The sequence below is a fragment of the Palaemon carinicauda genome, chromosome 15 (assembly GCF_036898095.1).
Source record: "Palaemon carinicauda isolate YSFRI2023 chromosome 15, ASM3689809v2, whole genome shotgun sequence".
Lineage (NCBI taxonomy): Eukaryota > Metazoa > Arthropoda > Malacostraca > Decapoda > Palaemonidae > Palaemon > Palaemon carinicauda.
Window position 1 is genome coordinate 136,062,053 of NC_090739.1, and position 24,028 is coordinate 136,086,080.

At 42.6% G+C, this 24,028-nt stretch overlaps 1 protein-coding gene across 1 annotated transcript in view; it reads left to right on the plus strand.

Annotated features, from left to right (window-relative positions):
- LOC137654782 (sodium-coupled monocarboxylate transporter 1-like) overlaps nt 1–24,028 on the plus strand; it is a 93,432-nt gene that overhangs the window by 59,179 nt on the left and 10,225 nt on the right. Inside the window, exons 9-11 of the mRNA XM_068388732.1 lie at nt 5,753–5,907; nt 11,168–11,367; nt 21,091–21,191. Coding sequence (XP_068244833.1) covers nt 5,753–5,907; nt 11,168–11,367; nt 21,091–21,191 — 456 coding nt within the window. The remainder of the gene's footprint in view (nt 1–5,752; nt 5,908–11,167; nt 11,368–21,090; nt 21,192–24,028) is intronic.

Sequence of the window (24,028 nt, forward strand, 5' to 3'; positions counted from 1 at the left end):
CAGAGGTGACTTGTTTTGACGCAGTGCGTCAACCTCAGCAACCCGGTAGGGTGTTGACTGCACAACCCAGACGGTCTAGACAGTCTCGGGTTGACGCTGTGCTTCCTCGCGCACCCATGGTTGTTGACAGTTCACAGACTGTGCAGCAGTTCCATGATGTTGCGTCCGGCTCCGTCACGCATCCACCAGTGCGACCGGACTCAGCGAGCCAGACGTTGCCCACTCCGTTGCCCACTCCGTTGCCGTTTCCTCATCAGTTTTCGGATGAGGAACCCTCTGATGAGGACGTTGCTGAACAACAAGACGATCAGCCCCCAGAATAGTTCAAGCCCTGCTATCCATCCAGAAGATGCTGAAGAAGGAACGCTGCTCAGTCAGGCTGTGGATGAGTCTGGTAGGGACGCTGTCATCCGTGGAACAATTTGTGTCACTAGGAAGACTACACCTCCGTCCTCTTCTATACCATCTAGCTTTTCACTGGAAAAAGGACAAGACGCTAGAAGCGGTCTCGATCCCGGTTTCCGAAAAGATAAAGTCTTGTCTGACTTGGTGGAAGGACAATATCAACCTAAGAGAGGGTCTTCCCCTGGCTGTTCAGACTCCCAACCACGTTCTCTTCTCGGACGCATCGGACGTGGGCTGGGGCGCGACACTAGACGGTCGGGAATGCTCAGGACTGTGGAACTCGAGTCAGAGGAGCATGCATATCAACTGCAAGGAGCTGTTGGCAGTACATCTGGCCTTGAAAAGCTTCAAGTCTCTCCTTCGAGGCAAAGTGGTGGAAGTTAACTCGGACATCACCACGGCCTTGGCGTACATCTCCAAACAAGGAGGTACCCACTCACTGACGTTGTACGAGATCGCAAGGGACCTGCTCATCTGGTCAAAAGGTCAAGACATCTCCCTAGTAACGAGGTTCATCCAAGGCGACTTGAACGTCATAGCAGATTGTCTCAGTCGGAAAGGGCAAGTAATTCCAACCGAATGGACCCTCCACAAGGATGTGTGCAAGAGACTTTGGGCCACTTGGGGTAAAACCATCCATAGATCTCTTTGCAACCTCGCTGACCAAGAGGCTTCCAATCTATTGCTCTCCAGTCCCGGACCCAGCAGCAATACATATAGATGCTTTCCTCCTAGATTGGTCACATCTGGATCTCTACGCATTCCCACCGTTCAAGATTGTCAACAAGGTACTGCAGAAGTTCGCCTCTCACGAAGGGACAAGGTTGACGTTAGTTGCTTCCCTCTGGCCCGCGAGAGAATGGTTCACCGAGATACTTCGATGGTTAGTAGACGTTCCCAGTAGTCTTCCTCTAAGGGTAGACCTTCTACGTCAGCCACACGTAAAGAAGGTACTCCAAAGCCTCCACGCTCTTCGTCTGACTGCCTTCAGACTATCGAAAGACTCTCGAGAGCTAGAGGCTTTTCGAAGGAAGCAGCCAGTGCGATTGCTAGAGCAAGGAGAGCTTCTTCCATTAGAGTCTACCAATCGAAGTGGGAAGTCTTCCGAGACTGGTGCAAGTCAGTTTCTGTATCCTCGACCAGTACCTCGGTAGCTCAAATAGCTGTTTTTCTCTTATACCTGAGAAAAGGACGATCCCTTTCAGCTCCCACTATCAAGGGCTACAGAAGCATGTTGGCATCGGTCTTCCGGCATAGAGGCTTAGATCTTTCCAAACATAAAGATCTGCAAGACCTCCTTAAGTCTTTTGAGACCACCAAGGAGCGTCGTTTGGCTACCCCTGGATGGAATTTAGACGTGGTAACTAAAAGAATGTTTGGAAGATTGAAAGACGTGCACGTGTTTAGGGGTATGGCTAACGGTATGTCTGATCATTTTTTGGTGGAAGGAAAATTAGTTGTAGCAAAAGAGTGGGGGAATAGAGTAGGTGGATGTAAAAGGGAGGTAGTGAGGATTGAAGAGCTAATAAAACCGGGGGTAAAAAGTAAATATCAGGAAAGGTTGAAAATGGCATATGATGAGGTGAGAGTAAGAGAAACTGGTAATTTAGAGGAGGAATGGAAGTTAGTAAAAGAAAATTTTGTTGGGATTGCAAGTGATGTATGTGGCAAGAAGGTTGTTGGAGGCAGCATGAGGAAGGGCAGTGAATGGTGGAATGAAGGAGTGAAGGTGAAAGTGGAAGAGAAAAAGAGGGCTTTTGAAGAATGGCTGCAGAGTAATAGTATAGAGAAGTATGAAAAATATAGAGAGAAAAAGGTGGAAGTAAAGCGCAAGGTACGTGAGGCAAAGAGGGCAGCTGACCTGAGGTGGGGTCAGGGATTGGGTCAGTCATATGAAGAGAATAAGAAGAAGTTTTGGAAAGAAGTGAAGAGAGTAAGGAAGGCTGGCGCAAGAATTGAAGAGACAGTGAAAGATGGAAATGGAAGGTTGTTAAAAGGAGAGGAGGCAAGGAAAAGGTGGGCGGAATATTTTGAAAGTTTGCTGAATGTTGAGGATAATAGGGAGGCAGATATAATTGCTGTTCCAGGTGTTGAGGTGCCAGTGATGGGAGATGAGAATGAGAGAGAGATAACAATAGAGGAAGTGAGGAGAGCACTAGATGAAACGAGAGTAGGAAAAGCATCTGGTATGGACGGTGTGAAAGCTGAGATGTTGAAGGAAGGGGGTGTGACTGTACTTGAATGGTTGGTGAGATTGTTTAATATGTGTTTTGTGTTGTCAATGGTACCAGTAGATTGGGTTTGTGCATGTATTGTACCACTATATAAGGGTAAGGGAGATGTGCATGAGTGTTGTAATTCAAGAGGTATTAGTTTGTTGAGTGTAGTTGGAAAAGTGTATGGTAGAGTACTGATTAATAGGATTAAGGATAAAACAGAGAATGCAATCTTGGAAGTACAGGGTGGTTTTAGAAGAGGTAGGGGTTGTATGAATCAGATTTTTACAGTTAGGCAGATATGCGAGAAATATTTAGCAAAAGGTAAGGAGGTGTATGTTGCGTTTATGGATCTGGAGAAAGCATATGATAGAGTTGATAGGGAAGCAATGTGGGATGTGATGAGGTTATATGGAGTTGGTGGAAGGTTGTTGCAAGCAGTGAAAAGTTTATACAAAGGTAGTAAAGCATGTGTTAGAATAGGAAATGAAGTGAGTGATTGGTTTCCGGTGAGAGTGGGGCTGAGACAGGGATGTGTGATGTCGCCGTGGTTGTTTAACTTGTATGTTGATGGAGTGGTGAGAGAGGTGAATGCTCGAGTGCTTGGACGAGGATTAAAACTGGTAGGCGAGAATGACCATGAATGGGAGGTAAATCAGTTGTTGTTTGCGGATGATACTGTACTGGTAGCAGACACAGAAGAGAAGCTTGACCGACTAGTGACAGAATTAGGAAGGGTGTGTGAGAGAAGGAAGTTGAGAGTTAATGTGGGTAAGAGTAAGGTTATGAGATGTACGAGAAGGGAAGGTGGTGCAAGGTTGAATGTCATGTTGAATGGAGAGTTACTTGAGGAGGTGGATCAGTTTAAGTACTTGGGGTCTGTTGTTGCAGCAAATGGTGGAGTGGAAGCAGATGTACGTCAGAGAGTGAATGAAGGTTGCAAAGTGTTGGGGGCAGTTAAGGGAGTAGTAAAAAATAGAGGGTTGGGCATGAATGTAAAGAGAGTTCTATATGAGAAAGTGATTGTACCAACTGTGATGTATGGATCGGAGTCGTGGGGAATGAAAGTGATGGAGAGACAGAAATTGAATGTGTTTGAGATGAAGTGTCTAAGGAGTATGGCTGGTGTATCTCGAGTAGATAGGGTTAGGAACGAAGTGGTGAGGGAGAGAACGGGTGTAAGAAATGAGTTAGCGGCTAGAGTGGATATGAATGTGTTGAGGTGGTTTGGCCATGTTGAGAGAATGGAAAATGGTTGTCTGCTAAAGAAGGTGATGAATGCAAGAGTTGATGGGAGAAGTACAAGAGGAAGGCCAAGGTTTGGGTGGATGGATGGTGTGAAGAAAGCTCTGGGTGATAGGAGGATAGATGTGAGAGAGGCAAGAGAGCGTGCTAGAAATAGGAATGAATGGCGAGCGATTGTGACGCAGTTCCAGTAGGCCCTGCTGCTTCCTCCGGGGCCTTAGATGACCGCGGAGGTAGCAGCAGTAGGGGAGTCAGCATTATGAAGCTTCATCTGTGGTGGAAATGTGGGAGGTTGGGCTGTGGCACCCTAGCAGTACCAGCTGAACTCGGTCGAGTCCCTGATTAGGCTGAAGGAACATAGAGAGTAGAGGTCCCCTTTTTGTTTTGTTTCATTGTTGGTGTCGGCTACCCCCCAAAATTGGGGGAAGTGCCTTGGTATATAGATAGATAGAATAAGATTCTTCATGTCAGACAGGTTGGAGCCGTTACAATCAGCCTCCCTGAAAGATCTCACTCTTAAGACACTTTTCCTGGTATGCTTAGCCTCGGCTAAAAGAGTCAGTGAGATTCATGCCTTCAGCAAGAACATAGGATTTTCGTCAGAAAAAGCCACTTGTTCGCTACAACTTGGTTTTCTAGCCAAAAATGAGCTGCCTTCTCGGCCTTGGCTTAAATCTTTCGATATCCCCAGCTTATCGGAGATCGTAGGCAATGAACTAGAAAGAGTCTTATGCCCTGTTAGAGCTCTTAAGTTCTATTTAAAACGTACTAAACTTTTACAAGGCCAATCTGAAGCTTTATGGTGTTCAGTTAAGAAACCATCCTTGCCTTTGTCAAAGAATGCTTGGTCAGACTTTATCAGATTATTAATACGAGAAGCTCATTCACATCTGAGTGAGGAAGACCGAACTTTGCTTAAGGTGAAGACTCACGAAGTTAGAGCTGTAACAACTTCCGTGGCCTTTAAGCAAAATATATCTCTGCAAAGTATAATGGACGCAACCTATTGGAGAAGCAAGTCAGTGTTCGCGTCATTTTACCTGAAAGATGTCCAGTCTCTTTACAAGAACTGCTACACACTGGGACCATTCGTAGCAGCGAGTGCAGTAGTGGGTGAGGGCTCAACCACTACAATTCCCTAATTCCATACCCTTTTAATCTTTCTCTTGTTTTTATTGTTGTTTTTTGGGTTGTCCGGAAGGCTAAGAAGCCTTTCGCATCCTGGTTGATTTGGCGGGTGGTCAAAGTCATTTCTTGAGAGCGCCTAGATTAGGGGTTTTGATGAGGTCCTGTTGTATGGGTTGCAACCCTTGATACTTCAGATCCTAGGGGTCGATCAGCATCCTAAGAGGATCGCGAGGCTCCGTAAGGAAGACGTACTTAAAAGGCAGAGTAATTGTTCAAGTCGACTTCCTTACCAGGTACCCATTTATTTTGTTTTTGTTATTTTGATAACTTCTAAAATGAAATAAAAACACTTAGCTCATAAAAGTGTAAACATATATTGCTGGTCTCTACCCACCCCCCTGGGTGTGAATCAGCTATATAATCACCGGCTAAGTTAAATATTGAAAAATGTTATTTTGATAATAAAATAAATTTTTGAATATACTTACCCGGTGATTATAAATTAAAGGACCCTCCCTTCCTCCCCAATAGAGACGCAGTGGGACGAGGAGAAAATTGAGTCTTTGTTTACATTGAGTACTGGGTATCTGGACGACAGATGGCGCTGTTGGGCACACCCGCAACCTGTGTAGCGATCGCTGGCGAGTTTTTACCGTAGAGTTGTCTGTCGGGCAACAGAGTTGCAGCTATATAATCACCGGGTAAGTATATTCAAAAATTTATTTTATTATCAAAATAACATTTTACCCCATTTTCAGCTGCCATAACAGGGGTAGCTGCCATTGCTCTGGGTATGATAGTTGGTCATCTAGGAACAATTTTCATGGTTGCCTACAGTATCATGAGTGCATTGAAAGGCCCTCTAGGGGGACTCTTTTTGGCAGGTATTTGCACACCGTGGGTTAACAGGAAGGTAAGGCTCTTGTACATAGTTTTAAAGTGTGGGATCTTAGCTTTTTATCCTTTGTTTGCATATATAGTACTGTACTTGGATCACTTTTCTATATTTATTTATATGAAATTAATTATTAGAGTAATTTGTAGTATACAGTAAAGTTAAAAATATTATTCAAGTTGAAATTTCAATCAAGTAATAACACTCTTTCACTGGTATCTTATTTTTATATTTGGTTATTTACAATGTCTTGGATGTTGATCTAGGATGAAATTTGTCTCCTTAAATTCTTTAGGAAGAACTTTTTACATTGGATTTTTTTGGTTAGCTTGATATAGTACAATAAGCTTCATAAACCTTTAAATTAATCTAATCATTTCTGCTTGTACTGGATTTAGATTGTATGCTGAAAAAAATTTAAGAATCTCACATTCATTAAAAAAAATATTTGTTTCTTGTTGGTGTTCATGTGCTATGTAGTCTCCAAGAACTTTTGTGTGGAAGGCTAGAACAAGGAATACAATACATCAATAAAATACCAAAGAAATAATGACTTCCTAGCTCCAGTGTATCAAGGGGCGTAGCACCAACTCTGGGAGGATAAAGGAAACCCTCGGATTCAGGCTGTATTGAATCTGCCACAGCACCTATTATGCTGAAATGCATCTGAAGGCATGGAGGTGCCTGGACTTTTGGATTCTCAGACTTGGGAGAAAGCTCCAGTAGGAGCCTATTCTCTTGATCTGAGTCATCAGGGCATGATGATTGGAAAGAGGAATTGCTGGAGGCAGTATTCGCTATGGATGTCGATGAGGAAGACCTAGCGAAAAAAACCTGACAATTGTGCACAAGATGTGCTTGCTGGCATGAAATGAGTATTTTTTGCAATAGAGGCTGCAAAGTTCCCTGGGATGATATGGAATTTGAGAATTATGCTACAGTTCCTCAATCACATTGGTGTATCAAACAACCAGCCCCTAGGATTCTCCACCAGCTTACTCCCAAAGAGGTCAAGTCTCCTTTAACAATCTAGCAGAAGCAGTCTTAGATACTGGGGGAATGCTTCATGATTACAGTCTTGTAAATCTTATCTATGGTTGGGATATTAGTGCCGGGGCATAAGACTCCCTTCTTGGCCAAAATGGTAAGGATGGGTTTAGGGTCTTTGAGGGATATGTTGCTAGAAGGTTACATAATAAAAAAACTAACATCACACAATAATATAAGAAAATTAATAAAATTGATTGCTTTTTTCTTAGTAATTGTAATAACCAAGAACGAAGAATAACAACAACGTAACAAATAAACAAGGATATAGTCTAAATCGAGCCTTCCTGAGGCGAGTACAAACTAACAGACTAAATCGCTAAACTTTAAATCGCTATTCTTCGTAGGTCCAAATTGGACTTGCAAGCAAATAAATACCATAGTAAAAACTAATAATAATTAACGATAACACAAAAGGCCATAAAACGTAAGTGATATAACCTAGATGACAGAGTACCAGATGGGCAAAAATAACTAGAAAATTTACCGAAGCGAACATAACCCAAAATGGCTGCCGATATCTCGGCAGGACAATCGCTTCCAAAACTAAAAACCACCATATTGGAAACAGAACAAATGCCCGGTACTGCAATAAGCTGCCAAAACAAACTATGGTACTTAACATTGGTAAGGGTGAAGTAGCAACGTCAGTCATGTTGAAATAACGAGAAACTCTTCGAAAAAACACTGTGGCCAAACAAATTCAACTTGCTCGCAAGTCCAAAAACAGAAGGATGACCTGGTGAGCGCGAGTGGTAGGTGTCGGTAGGGTAACCCAACTGTATTCTCTAGGGCCTGTCACGGCCCTCCCCCTTTGATGAAGGGATTATCTAAATGGAAGACAGCCTGTGAATAGTGTTTTACAAACGCCCTTGTTAGATATACGACACCAACAAGGTGCTCGCGCGAGGGTTGTAACCTCTGCATTCCATGCTTTTAATTTTCTCTGGTATATTTGGAAGATTTATATCAGAAAAAGTACAAAGAAGGACTTTTTCACCGGGCGTCACAGGTCTCTCCCCAGAAATAGATTTTTCCTTCGTCAAAATCCCTTAATAGGTTTTGTGAGGGCTTTCTCCCAAAGAAATGAGAGGCTCACATGGGCTTATCCCAGTTGGGAGACTTGTTTTCCTTCTGTTCCAGGGTATCTAGGGCATCAGAGTTTAGTGCCTGTCAAACACACTTCAAGTCTAGTGTCAATCATATCCTCTCTAGAAGTTTGTGTTGATGGGGGCTCTCGGATTGCGAGTGCCGGTCTAGCAAAGTTCTTGTATAAGTTTACTTTTGAGGATTTGCAGAACTTTAATAAAGCAAAATTTGAGATAAGATGCCTGTATTGTGAATCCCTCTTCCCTTAATCCATAGTGGATAAAGCTAGGACTAATGCCCATACATCTAATACTTCACTCTCACAGAGGTGGAGAAAAAGCTTTTGGTATCTTCCAAGAAAGATGTTCAAGTATAATGCCTAACCTATAAACAGGATCTGCAACAGTTCCCAGCATACCACGTGAAGAGACCAGCATCACACCCTTAACCTAAAGCTCCCCAGTCATCAAAAAATTTCCCTTAAGTGCTTAGGTATTTTCTTAGAAAAAAAGACCACTTGGAGACAGCTGAAATATGAGCAAAAGAATCTTCAGACCTTAGACCTCGCCAAAGTCCCTCTTCCAGTATTCACAATCCTTCGTACAGATGCATCAAAGTTAGGCTGGGGAGGTCACTCTGAAGAGACATATGTACGCAGGAAATGGTTTGCTCCGTTTGCAGCATTTCCCTTAAACGTGTTGGAATTTATGGCAGTTTTCCTGTCTCTGAAAAAGCTCAATCTGTAAAGGAACTCTCCTATCAAAATTTTCTGACAATTACATTGTACTGTTGTTTCAGGAGGGGAGGATTCTGCCCAAGAACTCTCAATGCAATAATTTTCCCTATTATGAAGCTTCTTCAGGAGAAGGATTTACTCTATTCATCTCTTCACTTTGGCTCCCTTAATGGGTAGTGGACTCCCTGTTCAGACAGACAACCCTGGACAGGGAATGGACATTAGATCAGGGCTTGTTCCAGGAGATCCTCAAGATTATCCCAGATCAAGGGGTCGTGTTTGCTACAAAAGAGAATCGCAAAATTTTGCTTTAAAAGTTGAAGGTGTCTGATTTCAGTTCTAATTTCATCAGAATAGATGCTCTCTAGAACATCAGCTGGGCAAGCTCAAGCCTCCACTGTATTGCCCAACCACAGCAATGGCCTCCCCAGTAAACGCCTTAAACTCACGGTCCCGGGCTAGGATCGATCTGCTGCCATCCGAATATGTTACTACTGTAGTAGTCACTGTACGTAGCTCCGAATGTGGATCCCCAGCCAGTTACAAGAGATGTCCTGACCATGGACTGGAACAAATGATCCTCGAGTATGATTCCTTCTAGAATTTTCAGGAACTGTTGTGTTGGTAGTGCCACAGTGGTCAAACAACTTCTTCGATCAGTATGGCTGTATCAGAGTAGGAATCGGAATATCGATGCTTCCCCCTTCATGAACAGAATCTTCATACTTGGATTTTCTCTCAAGTATTTATGAAAAGAATTTTCAGCTCACAACGTGACCTAGTATCTGACAAAATGTAGAGGTCTTCCTCGCCAGACATAACCAGTTGGTATGGAAGGTATGGATAACCATCCTCAGGGATAGGTCTCCATGCTAGATAACCTCAAATTTCTTGGCTTCACTTCTAGTCCAGCTCTTTGAAGAAAGGAATCTTAAGCCATTAACAATCTTATGAAAGTCTGCATGGACAGAATCTCTCAAGCAGGCTTATAACTTGACGTAAACTATGTCATATTCCACATAACACAATCTTTTAGTACCTTACAATGACCATCCCGTCCAGCTCCTTCAGTGTCTTGGTCTCTCGATAAACTACTCAAATTATTTACCAAGTCAGATGACGGTAAAGATGACGGTAATTCTATTGTTCTCTCAGCGAGTTACTCCAGAAGGCTATTTTTTTTTTTTTTACCCTGCAGGCATACATGCAGAGATCCATGTCTTCAGAAGGTAGTCTTATTTAGAATTATCCAGACCAACAAGTGGGGCTATTCCTATGCCAATAACCTCCCTCATTAAAAAGGTGGATCCTCTCTCAATCTCTAAAACCCATTAGAAAAATTGCTGCCGCATTTGCCTTTTTTGCTAATTTGCAATATCAGGACATATAGAGCTTTACGGGTTGGCCTGGATATGAGTATTTATAAGACAATACCTGAAACAAATCCAAGTAGTACAATGTGCATGGGTGGTACTAGACTTGTTTGGGACACCTATGGGAGGCAACTGGATTGAAGAGGAAACCTCTCTTTCAGATCACCCAACAGATTCACCATGATGGGCATCTAGCTTCCTCCCACGGGATCTTCTCTCATGAGATGAGTATAAACTTGCTATTTTATGCTCACCCTGGTACGCCCTGACTAAGTGTTTGCTTCTTTGGAGATGGTTCTTCATTATGGTACACTAGTCTATGCTTAATGTTTTTCTGGAGACCACACAACACATTAACCCCAAAAATGGGCTTTTGACAGGAAAAATCTATTTTTGAGGTGTTGTGTGGTCTGCATGACCTACCTCCTTCCCGGCCTTGTGTAGGGAAGGGAGGCATATGAACCTTAGTGTGAATATAAAAGATGGTAGTTAAAGTGCATGCAAGAGCCCAGGAAACTTTGTCTGTAGTACCAGTAATGGTTCTCAGTGATAACGTGTCATCAGTTCTTCGACATATTTCAGCATAAGTAGTACTGTGATGGATCCAAGAGCCTGAATCCGTGGGTCTCACTTATTATCTCCGAGTCTGCAATGCATGTTGATACACTGCCCCTTAGTGTAGGGAAGACAATATTTCTTTGGTATTTTCTTGGATTTCCTGATCTACCCATCCAGCAAAGTTTTTGAAGAGCTCACAGCACCTCCCCAGTGTAATTACTAAAGTGGGTACAGTATTGTTATTATTGCAGCTTAGCTGCAAAGGCAGAATGATAAATGCCCAATGGTCTCAATAAGGAAAGCTGCCTAAATCAGTAAAGAAATTAAATAAAAAAAGATAAAATAAGTTATAGATGTTTCCTGTTAGTCTAAAAGCTTGTTCTTTGATGCTCGGCTGAGTAAAGTTTCTAGTTAATGCTTTAAAATTTATATGAAGTATTACTTACTCTCTTCATAAGATAACAATCTCCTCCAGGGAGCAGCCGTTGGGTTTGTAGCTTCTTTTATGATCAACGTATGGCTCATCATCGGCAAATTTGTCCGGGGAGGTGGAAATCCCACAACTCTGCCTCTCTCTGACAGTGGATGCGATGGAAATGTTGCTTCTTTAAAAAACGCCACGTCTGTTGTCATGAACCATTTTTCATCATCGTCAAGGATTGCTTTTCCACCAGAGTAGGTGACAAATGTTTACTGTATTTTCTTCTATGTTGTAATTTAAAATGTAATTTAAGGAGGTAAATCTTTCTGCTTAGTAACAGAATTTGAATTATGTATTGTAAGAGTGTTTGCTGAGTTTAATATCAATACTGTACATTATTACATCAATACCTGAAGGTTGGCTGACTTGAGAGTACATGTATATTTAAGGAAGTACTTTTTAAATATTCAAGAAAGTATATTTTAATTCAAAGTAAGCATGTAGTGCCCCTCAATTAGTTGTATGCCTCAACTTCCCCCACACTTTGCATGTAGATGCATGACCAGGAAAGCACACTTTAAAAGAGTCAAACATGGTGTATTTTTATGCAGCACTTGTTAGTTAGAAACAGTGTGATTTGTCTTTTCTTCCCTATTAATATTTCTTTCCTTTTCATTACTTTGTACCCTCACCATGCTGTACTCAGCATTGCTTTGCTTGCAATGTGGGTTATTGTTTACATTTTTCTGTATGTGACACACTGTAGTTAAATCTAAAGTTTTGCTTGCATGTATGGTCTTACCTTATTACTCCCTTCCTTTATTTATTCCTACACATAACATAGTATAAACCTTTGACTTTTCATAAGAGCACAACTTACTTTACAGGTAGAGCTACCTTCACTTTGACTTTGGCTGCTGGAGAGTACAGTTGTACTTTTCACTGTCCTCATCTGGTTGTTTTAATCTTGTTTTTTCACTTGGATTGAAAGAATGGTTTTGATAAGTCTTGTTCGAGGGATATCAGGGGTTTCATGATAACTTATTGTGTGACAATTTTCTAGGGTACTAGCTATTATCCAACATACTTGTTCATGTCTGGTGCTGTTTAATCCTTCGTGTGTGCTGCACAACAACATGAACCTTAGGAAGTTGGTTTTCCCTAGACATTGCTGAGGAAGAAGAGTTCCTCTTCTGCCAAATTTGAAAGAAAGGGCACTGCCCTTTGTCTTTACTTGAGTTTCTGCTGATCCCATAAGGCACTAAGGATGTATTACCATGTTGTCCTTTTGTGGTCTTTCATTGGTGAGAGTATTGTCATTGACCTTCATGATTCCGGAAAAGATGAACTTAAAGTTCTCTCTTCTCCCCTACCTCATCTTTGCTGCAACTTTTGAAGAAGAACAGTAAAGATGTTATTGTTAAAGTCCAGGAAGTACGATCAATAGGAGTCATGTACTCGTAACTCCTACTGGTTTGCTCCCAGTTGGAGAAACTGCAGTACAGCATAAGGAAACTCTCGTCTGGAGTGAGTGCCAAAAGTTGTCCCATAGTGGGAAGAAACATGGTCTTCCACTGTCTTGGGTAAGAGTTCTCTTGCTTGTGGGTACAGTTTGGCACACTATCCTATCCTATTTCTCTTCCTTTTTTTTTTTTGTTAAAGTTTTTATAGTTTATATAGAAAATATTTGTTTTAATGTTACTGTTCTTAAAATATTTTATTTTTCCTTGTCTCCTTTCCTCACTGGGACATATTCCCTGTTGTAGCCCCTGGGCTTATAGCATCCTGCTTTTCCAACTAGGGATGTAGCTTAGCAATTAATAATAATAGCAATAATACGCACTGCCGGTCGGAATGGAAGGGCATCACCCTTCTTTACCCCTTCTGGACAATCTATCTGTCTCTCGGGAGAGATAGAGAAATGGTGCGTGCCAGAGAGATATCAGTACCCATTGCTACTTCTGCTTCCCCTTCGCATGTTGCTGAGTTCCAAAGAAGACACCGAATCTTCTTATGTGATACCTGTGGTGGAAGTCACTGAAGCACAGGATGACTGGAGTTTGTTTGGTTCCTCTGCATGATTTTGAGGGAGGAAGTATTGTGCCAAAACTCCACCCCCAGGAATGTGTTGAGGTATGACGTACAAAGGCTCATTTCTCGTATACCAGAACCAAATATCATAAGAGATGAGGCACGAACATTGTTGGTTTGAATGTAGAAGCTTGCTCTCATCCCTCTCCTTCCAGGGACGTTCCCTGGACGCTTCGATGACGCCTTCTCCATGCTCATGAACATTGCCACACGCATGAACTGAAGAAGGTATCCTTTAAGAGATAAGCTAAAGGTGTTGAGTCATCTTTTTGTGATTTTCTCCATGCACACGATCATTTGTGTCCACAATTGTCCACGAACACAATCATCCATGTGTATTATTGTCCAAGGTTCACACACAAGATTCTATGCCCATGAACTTACAAGTGCACAAGACTCCTAAACTTTAACATTTGAAGTTTCCTTCAGAAGGGAATAGAAATAACCTACAGTTTCTCCCCTTTATTAATTTAGCAGCTCAGAATGTGAGGTCTACAGTGAACCCTTGGCATATGCTAGAACTTAACTTTCTTTTGATGTTCAGGTGTCCTCAATAAGAGTGGTATGGAGAACTCTTGTGCTTTCAGTAGACAAACTTTTGCAAAAGTTTAGTTTCTTCATTAAATCTCCTATGAGTGTATACCACCTGAATCTAAATGCTATCCATGTATAGAGATAGAGTGAGTACCTTTTCAAATATATTAGTTTATGACTCATATCACAAAGTAAAAAACATTTTATTTTATAGCTTATGGATGCAAACCTTACCTACCCAGTGAGTAGGTGCGTTTGGCTGAATTTGAGAGAAATTGTTCAAGTACAGTATACTGTACATTATTTCAAAGTCTCTTTCTCATCAATTGAAGAACAAGCTGTTATTGATAAATTCTGATGATTTTTTTATTAATGAATAATGCAATGATTTAAAAGATTAAATTTGTAACAAATTTGTCACTTTAAATGTTAGAAATATATGCCCCATTTTGTGCACAATCCTTCATCAGCATTATCCACCTCATTAGTAAACCTTTTGCAGTGCTCTGTTGGCATTACTAAAATGTCTTTACAGCATCACTTTGCCCCTAGCTCCACCCAATCTTTAGTCTTTTACTTTACCTCCATTCTTGTTTCCGTTCTTATATCTTGCTTTCTTGTATGCCCCAAATTCTATAAATCAAATAAATTGGAATGATCCGTAGTAAAATGTATATACCTGGTATGTACTGTAGTCACTGTAATTTATTAATATATCTTATGAAAATTACAAGTATTGTTTAATATTTTTTACTGTGTAATAGGTCTGGATACAGTATTACTTTCACATGCTGCCTGTTTGTGAATTTTATGCAGTACTTTATGAAAACAAATTTTTCAATATTAATCTTACCCGATGATCATGTAGCTGTCAACTCTGTTGCCCGACAGAAATCTACGGTCGGGATACGCCAGTGATCGCTATACAGGTGGGGGTGTACACAACAGCGCCATCTGTGAGCAGGTACTCAAGTACTTCTTGTCAACAAGAACTCAATTTTTCCTCTGTCGTGCCTCCGGCTAGACCTACTTGGATACGCTGTTGATTCTGGAGTTATTGTTCACGATTTGGTGATGTATTTGCTCTAGAGTTTAGCCTTCGCTATTCAGGAAGCTTTATCATTAGCTTAGCAAGCTTTTGGAATTAATTTGATTTAATTATGGTGACGAAGAGAGTATGGACTCTCTTTCACTTTTAAATGGCCGACCCTTCCCTTAGACGGAAGTGTTGGTGTCGAAGAGAGTATAGACTCTCTTTCATTTTTTATTTTATATCTCTCCGCCATTTATAGGCCTCTTCGATTAACTTTCCTTTTATTATAAACTTATAAAAATTATTTTTTTATGTTTGTTTATATGCGACCTTTCCTAATAGTAGGCGGTCCTTACTTGGAACCGAAGTTAATTAACATTGAGCTCGTCATATCGTTTTTCCTGTTAAGAATTTATGCTATTTTAATTTTAATGTTTTTGAAGAATTTCTTTGATAAGTCTCGTACTGTTTTCAAAGTTGAACTAACGTTTTGTTTAGTCTCCGCAGTTGTTGACGTTCAGAACGTTCAACTTGCGCTCTATCGTTACGATAGAGAGAGAGTATTTCACGGTTTCACGTTGCAGTAAGAGTAAACCGATTCTAGCGTTTCGTTCATTCTTTCTTAGCTTAAATGGTTTTAATTCTATAAAGGAACTTTTTATTTGGGAAACCTTTCAGTTTTTTTCCTTTAACAAATAATATGTTTTAACGATATATATAATTGGGCTCATCTCTCAGGTTCTAAGTCAAGAGAGAGAGAGAGAGAGATAGAGACGGAGGGAGAGAGAGGAGGATAAACGTTTCGTTCAAGCGGGTAATGTTGTTCTCGTTTTTTTTGCTCTTCTCCCTAGTCGATATAGGGGAAGAAGGTAAAACGTTTCTAGAGTTTTATTCTTGTTCCCAGGCTTTATGCGGTGAGAGATTTTAAACGTAGTTTATTTGATCTAGTGTTTAGTCTCTTTTCCAGCCACTGAATTCTTTATCTTTCATTATGTTTTTCTGTTACATTGTAATACTGTTTTCGCAATTACTACCTTTTAATGAAGGATAGGATTGCGTGTTTCAGGTACAAACCACTTAAAGTTTCGAGTTCAGTGAAATAAGTGCAAACAGAAAATCAAAAGTGATAAAGTGATATGCGCAAAGTGTTACAGTGTTGCGTTCGAGGGTTCGTCTGTTCGTGCCAGTTGTTCACCTAGTCCGATACCTCTTACAAGCTCCCAAGCCCAGGGGAGAAGTAATGTCGAAGGACTTATGGGTTCCTCAGGCCTTGATCGACGAACAGACGTTTCCCTCTGTGGTTTCGGGTGTATCTACACACGTTGCCGACGTGATCACCCCACCCACACAAAGACGAGAGAGCCCATTTATTCCTCGTCTGCGGAAGAGGTTTCTCGCAGAAACCATGGACCAAATCTTGCAGCTTTTAAGTGCAAGTCGGTCCCTTCCGCGCAAGTCCAACGGCCTAGGTGTAGCCACTGGGTCAGTTCGGACTCGCTGCAGTACGACAACTGCACACCTCCTAAGAGAGGCTAGGTGGTACCGCAACAGGCAGTAACTCCGTCTGTTGCCGCACCAGCTGTTTTAGACCCTCAGTCACAACGGACAGTAGCTCCGTTTGTTGTTGTCTTTCATAGACCCTAGTGGTCCATGCTGCAGACTATACAGTCTCAGCTTGCTCCTTCATGCAGGAGTATCATGCTGGAAGGTTGACAATGCAGCCTGTTAACCTACAACCCGCCGAGGTTGTGCGCTCAGCAGATACTGCGGCTGCCTGCTCCCACCCTCCACCTGTGAGAGCTCCACCACCGATGCGCAGTCCACCCTGCCAGACGCATGTTCTTGCTGCACCATCTGCTAACATGCGTGAGCTACCGCATCAGCAGTGGGAAGGTTCTGTAGAGCTGCCGGGTTCCAGCACTATGCGGCTTTCTCCGCAGCCCATGCAGCATGCTCTGCATACCTTACAGCATGCTCTGCATACCTTACAGCATGCTCTGCATACCTTACAGCATGCTCTGCATACCTTACAGCATGCTCTGCATACCTTACAGCATGCTCTGCATACCTTACAGCATGCTCTGCATTCCTTACAGCATGCTCTGCATTCCTTACAGCATGCTCTGCATACCTTACAGCATGCTCTGCATACCTTACAGCATGCTCTGCATACCTTACAGCATGCTCTGCATACCTTACAGCATGCTCCTCAACCCACCGCAGCCCCTCCCACGCACCAGCACTCTGCTTTTGTTGTTGCCAGCTCCCACACTCCGACTGCGGAGAAGGTTGACGATGCACCCGTGGGCCTACACCTCCCACGGTTGTGCGCCCGGCATGGCTTCCTGCTCTCACACTCTTGTTGTGAGAGCTCCTCCACCCATGCACAGTCAACCCTGCCAGATGTATGATGACTCCCACACACAGAGCACTCCGTTGCCGTGCGGGAGCTACCACAAGCTGCCGTGTTTTGACACGGCGTGTCAGCCTCCGCAACACACTGTGGTTACCGCCACTCGCCAGCAGCAAACTAGTCAGGCAGGAGTTGAGGCTTCCCCACACAACTTTGGTTGTTGCCAACTCACAAACTGTCATGCAGTTACATGACGTTGCCTTCTGGTCTGCTACTTATACAACAGTGCTGTATGTCCTCACGCTCCTGTTGTGGTTGACAGTTCAGTTTTTGACAGTTCACAGACTGTCAAGCAGTTTCATAACATTGCCTTCTGGTCTGCTGCTTTTGCACCAGTGAAACCCTCACTGAGAGAACTTAGCTTTTCTCGGATATGGTTCCTGTAGATGAGAAAGTGCTGTTCTCCCTCCTTCTGATATTCCCTTGAGGACTCTGTCATTTGGAGAGGAGCCTTAAGCTGCTTAGCCTCCTATGGACTTTTATTTAAGCATAACATGCTTCCAGGGAGGGTAAATGGTTCCGCTTCAGTCGCTAACCCCGTCTGTTGCCACACCTGCTCCCATAGACCTTGAGCTTTGTTGCAAGACATGCAGTCCAAGCTTAGTCCTTGATAGAGGATTTTTTTACGGAGTCAGTGTGTCACTGGGAAGACGTTCAACAACCAGCAGAGGTGACTTGTTGTGACGCAGTGCGGCAACCTCAGCAACCCGATAAGGAGTTGTCTGTACTACCCAGACAGTCTAGACAGTTTCGGGTTGTCGCTGTACTTCCTCGCTTCCCCATGGTTGACAGTTCACAGACTGTGCAGCAGTACCATGATCTTGTGTCCGGCTCCGTCAGACGACTGGCTTTTAAGAGCTCCCACAAGTCGTCGCTGTCTGGAGAATCTCAGATGGACTATGGATCTGACCAAGGAACTGGGCCTCCTGGTCAATTTAGAGAAGTCCCAGCTCGTCCCATCCCAGACCATTGTCTACCTGGGTATGGAGATTCAGAGTCGAGCTTTTCGGGCTTTTCCGTCGGCCCCAAGGATCAACCAAGCCCTAGAATGCATCCAGAGCATGCTGAGAAGGAACCGATGCTCAGTCAGGCAGTGGATGAGTCTAACAGGGACACTTTCATCGCTGGCCCTGTTCATCGAGTTAGGGAGACTCCACCTCCGCCCCCTTCAGTATCATCTAGCTGCTCACTGGATAAAGGACATGACGCTAGAGACGGTCTCAGTTCCTGTTTCCGAAGAGATGAGGTCTACTCTAACGTGGTGGAAGAACAGCTTTCTTCTCAAGGAAGGTCTACCTTTGGCTGTTCAGAACCCCGACCGCCGTCTCTTCTCGGACGCATCAGACACGGGCTGGGGTGCGACATTGGACGGACAGGAATGCTCGGGAACATGGAATCAGGAGCAAAGGACACTTCACATCAATTGCAAGGAGTTGTTGGCGGTTCATCTGGCCTTGATAAACTTCAAGTCCCTCCAGCTAAACAAGGTGGTGGAGGTGAACTCCGACAACACCACAGCCTTGGCTTACATCTCCAAGCAGGGAGGGACTCATTCGAGGAAGTTGTTCGAGATCGCAAGGGACCTCCTCATCTGGTCAAAAGATCGAAAGCTCACGCTGGTAACGAGGTTCATTCAGGGCGATATGAATGTCATGGCAGATCGCCTCAGCCGGAAGGGTCAGGTCATCCCCACAGAGTGGACCCTTCACAAGAATGTTTGCAGCAGACTTTGGGCCCTGTGGGGTCAGCCAACCATAGATCTGTTCGCTACCTCGATGACCTAGAGGCTCCCGTTGTATTGTTCTCCGATTCCAGACCCAGCAGCAGTTCACGTGGATGCTTTTCTGCTGGATTGGTCCCATCTCGACCTGTATGCATTCCCGCCGTTCAAGATTGTCAACAGGGTACTTCAGAAGTTCGCCTCTCACAAAGGGACACGGCTGACGTTGGTTGCTCCTCTCTGGCCCGCGAGAGAATGGTTCACAGAGGTACTGCAATGGCTGGTCGACATTCCCAGGACTCTTCCTCTAAGAGTGGACCTTCTACGTCAACCTCACGTAAAGAAGGTACACCCAAACCTCCACGCTCTTCGTCTGACTGCCTTCAGACTATCGAAAGACTCTCAAGAGCTAGAGGCTTTTCGAAGGAGGCAGCCAGAGCGATTGCCAGAGCAAGGAGGACATCTACTCTCAGAGTCTATTAGTCTAAATGGGAAGTCTTCCGAAGCTGGTGCAAGGCCAATGCAGTTTCCTCAACTAGTACCACTGTAACCCAGATTGCTGACTTCCTGTTACATTTAAGGAACGTAAGATCCCTTTCAGCTCCTACGATCAAGGGTTACAGAAGTATGTTGGCAGCGGTTTTCCGCCACAGAGGCTTGGATCTTTCCATCAACAAAGATCTACAGGACCTCCTTAGGTCTTTTGAGACCTCAAAGGAACGTCGGTTGTCCACTCCAGGCTGGAATCTAGACGTGGTTCTAAGGTTCCTTATGTCATCAAGATTTGAACCTCTCCAATCAGCCTCTTTTAAGGACCTCACATTAAAAACTCTTTTCCTCGTGTGCTTGGCAACAGCTAAAAGAGTAAGTGAGATCCACGCCTTCAGCAGGAACATAGTTTTCACATCTGAAACGGCTACATGTTCCTTGCAGCTCGGTTTTTTGCTAAAAACGAGCTTCCTTCACGTCCTTGGCCTAAGTCGTTCGAGATCCCAAGCCTGTCCAACTTGGTGGGGAACGAACTGGAGAGAGTACTTTGCCCAGTTAGAGCTCTTAGGTACTATCTAAAAAGGTCAAAACCTTTACGAGGACAATCAGAAGCCTTATGGTGTGCTATCAAGAAGCCTTCTCTTCCAATGTCTAAGAACTCAGTTTCTTACTACATCAGGCTTCTGATTAGGGAAGCACATTCTCATCTGAAGGAAGAAGACCTTGCTTTGCTGAAGGTAAGGACACATGAAGTGAGACCTGTGGCTACTTCAGTGGCCTTCAAACAGAACCGTTCTCTGCAGAGTGTTATGGATGCAACCTATTGGAGAAGCAAGTCAGTGTTCGCATCATTCTATCTCAAAGATGTCCAGTCTCTTTACGAGAACTGCTACACCCTGGGACCATTCGTAGCAGCGAGTGCAGTAGTAGGTGAGGGCTCAGCCACTACATTCCCATAATCCCATAACCTTTTTAACCTTTCTCTTGAATACTTTTTATGGGTTGTACGGTCGGCTAAGAAGCCTTCCGCATCCTTGTTGATTTGGCGGGTGGTCAATTCTTTCTTGAGAAGCGCCGAGGTTAGAGGTTGTGATGAGGTCCTTTAGTATGGGTTGCAGCCCTTTATACTTCAGCACCTAAGAGTCGTTCACCATCCTAAGAGGACCGCTACGCTCAGTAAGGAAGACGTACTTAATAAAGGCAGAGTAATGGTTCAAGTCGTCTTCCTTACCAGGTACTTATTTATTTCATGTTATTTTTGAATAACTAATAAAATGAAATACGGGATACTTAGCTTCTTTGTTAACATGTATGCTGGTCTCCACCCACCACCCTGGGTGTGAATCAGCTACATGATCATCGGGTAAGATTAATATTGAAAAATGTTATTTTCATTAGTAAAATAAATTTTTGAATATACTTACCCGACGATCATGAATTTAAGGACCCGCCCTTCCTCCCCATAGAGAACCAGTGGACCGAGGAGAAAATTGAGTTCTTGTTGACAAGAAGTACTTGAGTACCTGCTCACAGATGGCGCTGTTGTGTACACCCCCACCTGTATAGCGATCGCTGGCGTATCCCGACCGTAGATTTCTGTCGGGCAACAGAGTTGATAGCTACATGATCATCGGGTAAGTATATTCAAAAATTTATTTTACTAATGAAAATAACATTTTTTCCCTTATCTCTTTCAGGGGAAACTACAACACCCTCTATGACATTTCTTACTGTTACAGTGGATTTATTGGTATAATCCTGACACTTGTCATCAGCTCCTTCGTATCTCTCTGTACAGGTAACCATTATTATTTTTTGTATTGTTTACACAGCATTTTCCTTTGGGGTACACTGGTGCCATAAGACCTCATTAGAATGTATGGTAAAATTGTGAGAAAGTGGTTGAGTTTTTATTTTAATATTTTTCCAACCAATCTTTAATATATTATTATTATTATTATTATTATTATTATTATTATTAAATGCTAAGCTACAACCCTAGTTGGAAAAGCAGAATGCTATAAGCCCAGGGGCCCCAACAGGGTAAATAGCCCAGTGAGGAAAGGAAATAAAGAAAAATAAAATATTTCAAGTATAGTAACAACATTAAAATAAATAATTCCTAAAAAACTATAAAAACTTTAACAGAACAAGAGGAAGAGAAACTAGATAGAAATGTGCCCGAGTGTACCCTCAAACAAGAGGGTATGCCAGAAACCCAACCCTCCCCCAAAAAAATCTGCCTGTAAATTAATATTGATAATTCAGTCTATTGAAGGTTCTTTTTGATAAAACTCAAATGAAACAGAGTTCAATACCAGCAATGATATGAAACGAAATAACTATACCTCTCTCAGCTATTCTAATACTTCACAATGCTTCTCAAATAAACAATTATAATTTTTTGCCCCACAAACCAACATTTTTCTTTAAGTATTCAAGCCCATACTACACCCTGGTTCTTAGTGCACAAGGTTGGGTTGGATTTGTTAGTTTTTCCTTTAGTGATGTGAGATTAAATTTATGTTTAAGGTATTCTAGCAGTGGTGTCACATTCTTCGCACATAGCTCTTATGACATGTGCTCATCCATGCTTTCATTATTGTAGAAAGGAATAGCTTTTGTTATATTAATTCATCCTGTTGACTACTATTTATATTACTGTACAGTTTCTTATCCTGTATTGTTTGATAATTTTTTGCTATTTAATTCATTTTTACAAAATATATTTGTCTTATGTAAATGTGCCACAATAACTGTTACGCTTGTTTTAGTATGGATTAGATCAGTGTTCTGCTGGTACGAGTTTGATGTGCTTGGCATTTTTGTCTTATCAGTTGGTTTTCCTTCAAATATTAATTTCATACTTGGACCATGTGTAGAGTAAGCATTAAGAAGGAAGGCTCCTTCTGTTCTAAAATAGTTTTTTCTGCTTTGACTCATCAGTATTGTTCTAACCACTTAACCACTACACCAGTATCCCCAGCTGCGCTGCTAATTGTCAATACCATTAGAGGCACTACATTTTCTCGTATTGCCATCTCTTTGGTGCCAAGATTTTACAATACATGTGCAGTCCTTCTTTGCCATACAACAATTTGACATAATTGCCGAGACCTGATTTTCTCTCCACCAAATCTGTCTGCTCTATTCAACTTTACATGTGTTGCCACCAAAGAGTTGTACCAGTGATTGGAGTTGTTGCAGACCTACTCTAGTTTCTAAGATGAAGGCTGTTTCAAGGCATGCCACCACTCCATAGATGCTCCAGTTCAAAGACAGACTTGCTCAAACTTGTGTTCTTGCATTACTCATTTTGGTTGCATTTTAAACGTTATAGATGCATTTCTAGCAATAATCTATGTGATTTCACTCTTCTGTTAGGGTTTCAAACGTTATGGATGTTTTCTGAGTAATCGTCTTTCAGTAATTTTATATTATTAAGCAAAACAGGAATGGTTGTTTAAACTTTCAATGAGGTAGTAGTAATAACTGGTGGGTGTTGAATCTAAGGGGAGGGGTGCGGCGCTTCTTTGTTCCTTCAGTGCTGATCCGAGAAGGTGCTAAGGATGCATCACCTGGTTGTGCTGTTGTGTTTTCTTCCTTATAAAAGTGTCGTCATTGGCTAGCATGTTTCTGGAGAAGACAAACTTCAACTTCTCCTCTCTTCTTTGCTGCAACTTCAGAGAAGAACTAGTAGAAGCCCAGGAATTCTGATCGATAAGAGTTCCGTATGTGTAACTCCTACCATTTCTTTTAACATGGGAGAGACAGTGCTGCACCAGGAACCTCCCTTCTTGAGTGAGTACCAAGTGGATTCCCATAATGGGAAGAAACATTGTTGCACACAACACAAGGGAGGTGTCTGGATACTTGGTGGGGATGTTTTCACACCTTTTACCTGTGCTAAGTTTCTTACGGGGGTAAGTAAGGGCCGAGAGTTGTTCCGTGGTGGAAGAAACATCGGTTCTCACAACTCTCGTTCTGAGCATATACATTGTCGGTTGAGATAAAGGGCGCCGCTCTTCCTTCCCCTTCCTGAATGATCTCTCGCTTTTGGGAGAGAGAGAGAGAGGGAGAGAAGCAGCAATAAACAACCTGCCTTCTGGTTTCATTGGAAATAGGAGAAACACGAAGATCTGGCTTGGTGGCTGAATTACTATTTCCTCTCCAGGGGAATTCCACTCAAACCCCACATCCTGGAATCCTGCCATTCTCAGACAAATCCAAGTAGTGTGGGGGACACACCTGGAGTACAGGAACACCTCAGGAAAGTGGATCATGAAAGAAAAACACCTGCTTTTGAACATACTGGAAGTCCAAGCAATGACTTTTACTATCTTCCCAACAGAATAAGACCCTGTATCATTGAAGAACAACAACTCTACCTTCATGCCTTACGTCCACAAGCAAAAGGGTTCTGTTTCACAGCCCCTTTGCAATTGGATAGGTAGTTATGCACTTGGGCAGCAGAGAATGTGATAGTTTTACACAAGATCCATTTCAACTTGAGGCATATTCTAACAGACGCACTCGATTACCAGGGATACAGAGTAGGGTTAGTGACTCCACACTCATTCATGGCAGAAAGGGTTCTTATTTTTCAGTAATGCCGTAGAAAGATTCGTTCCCCTC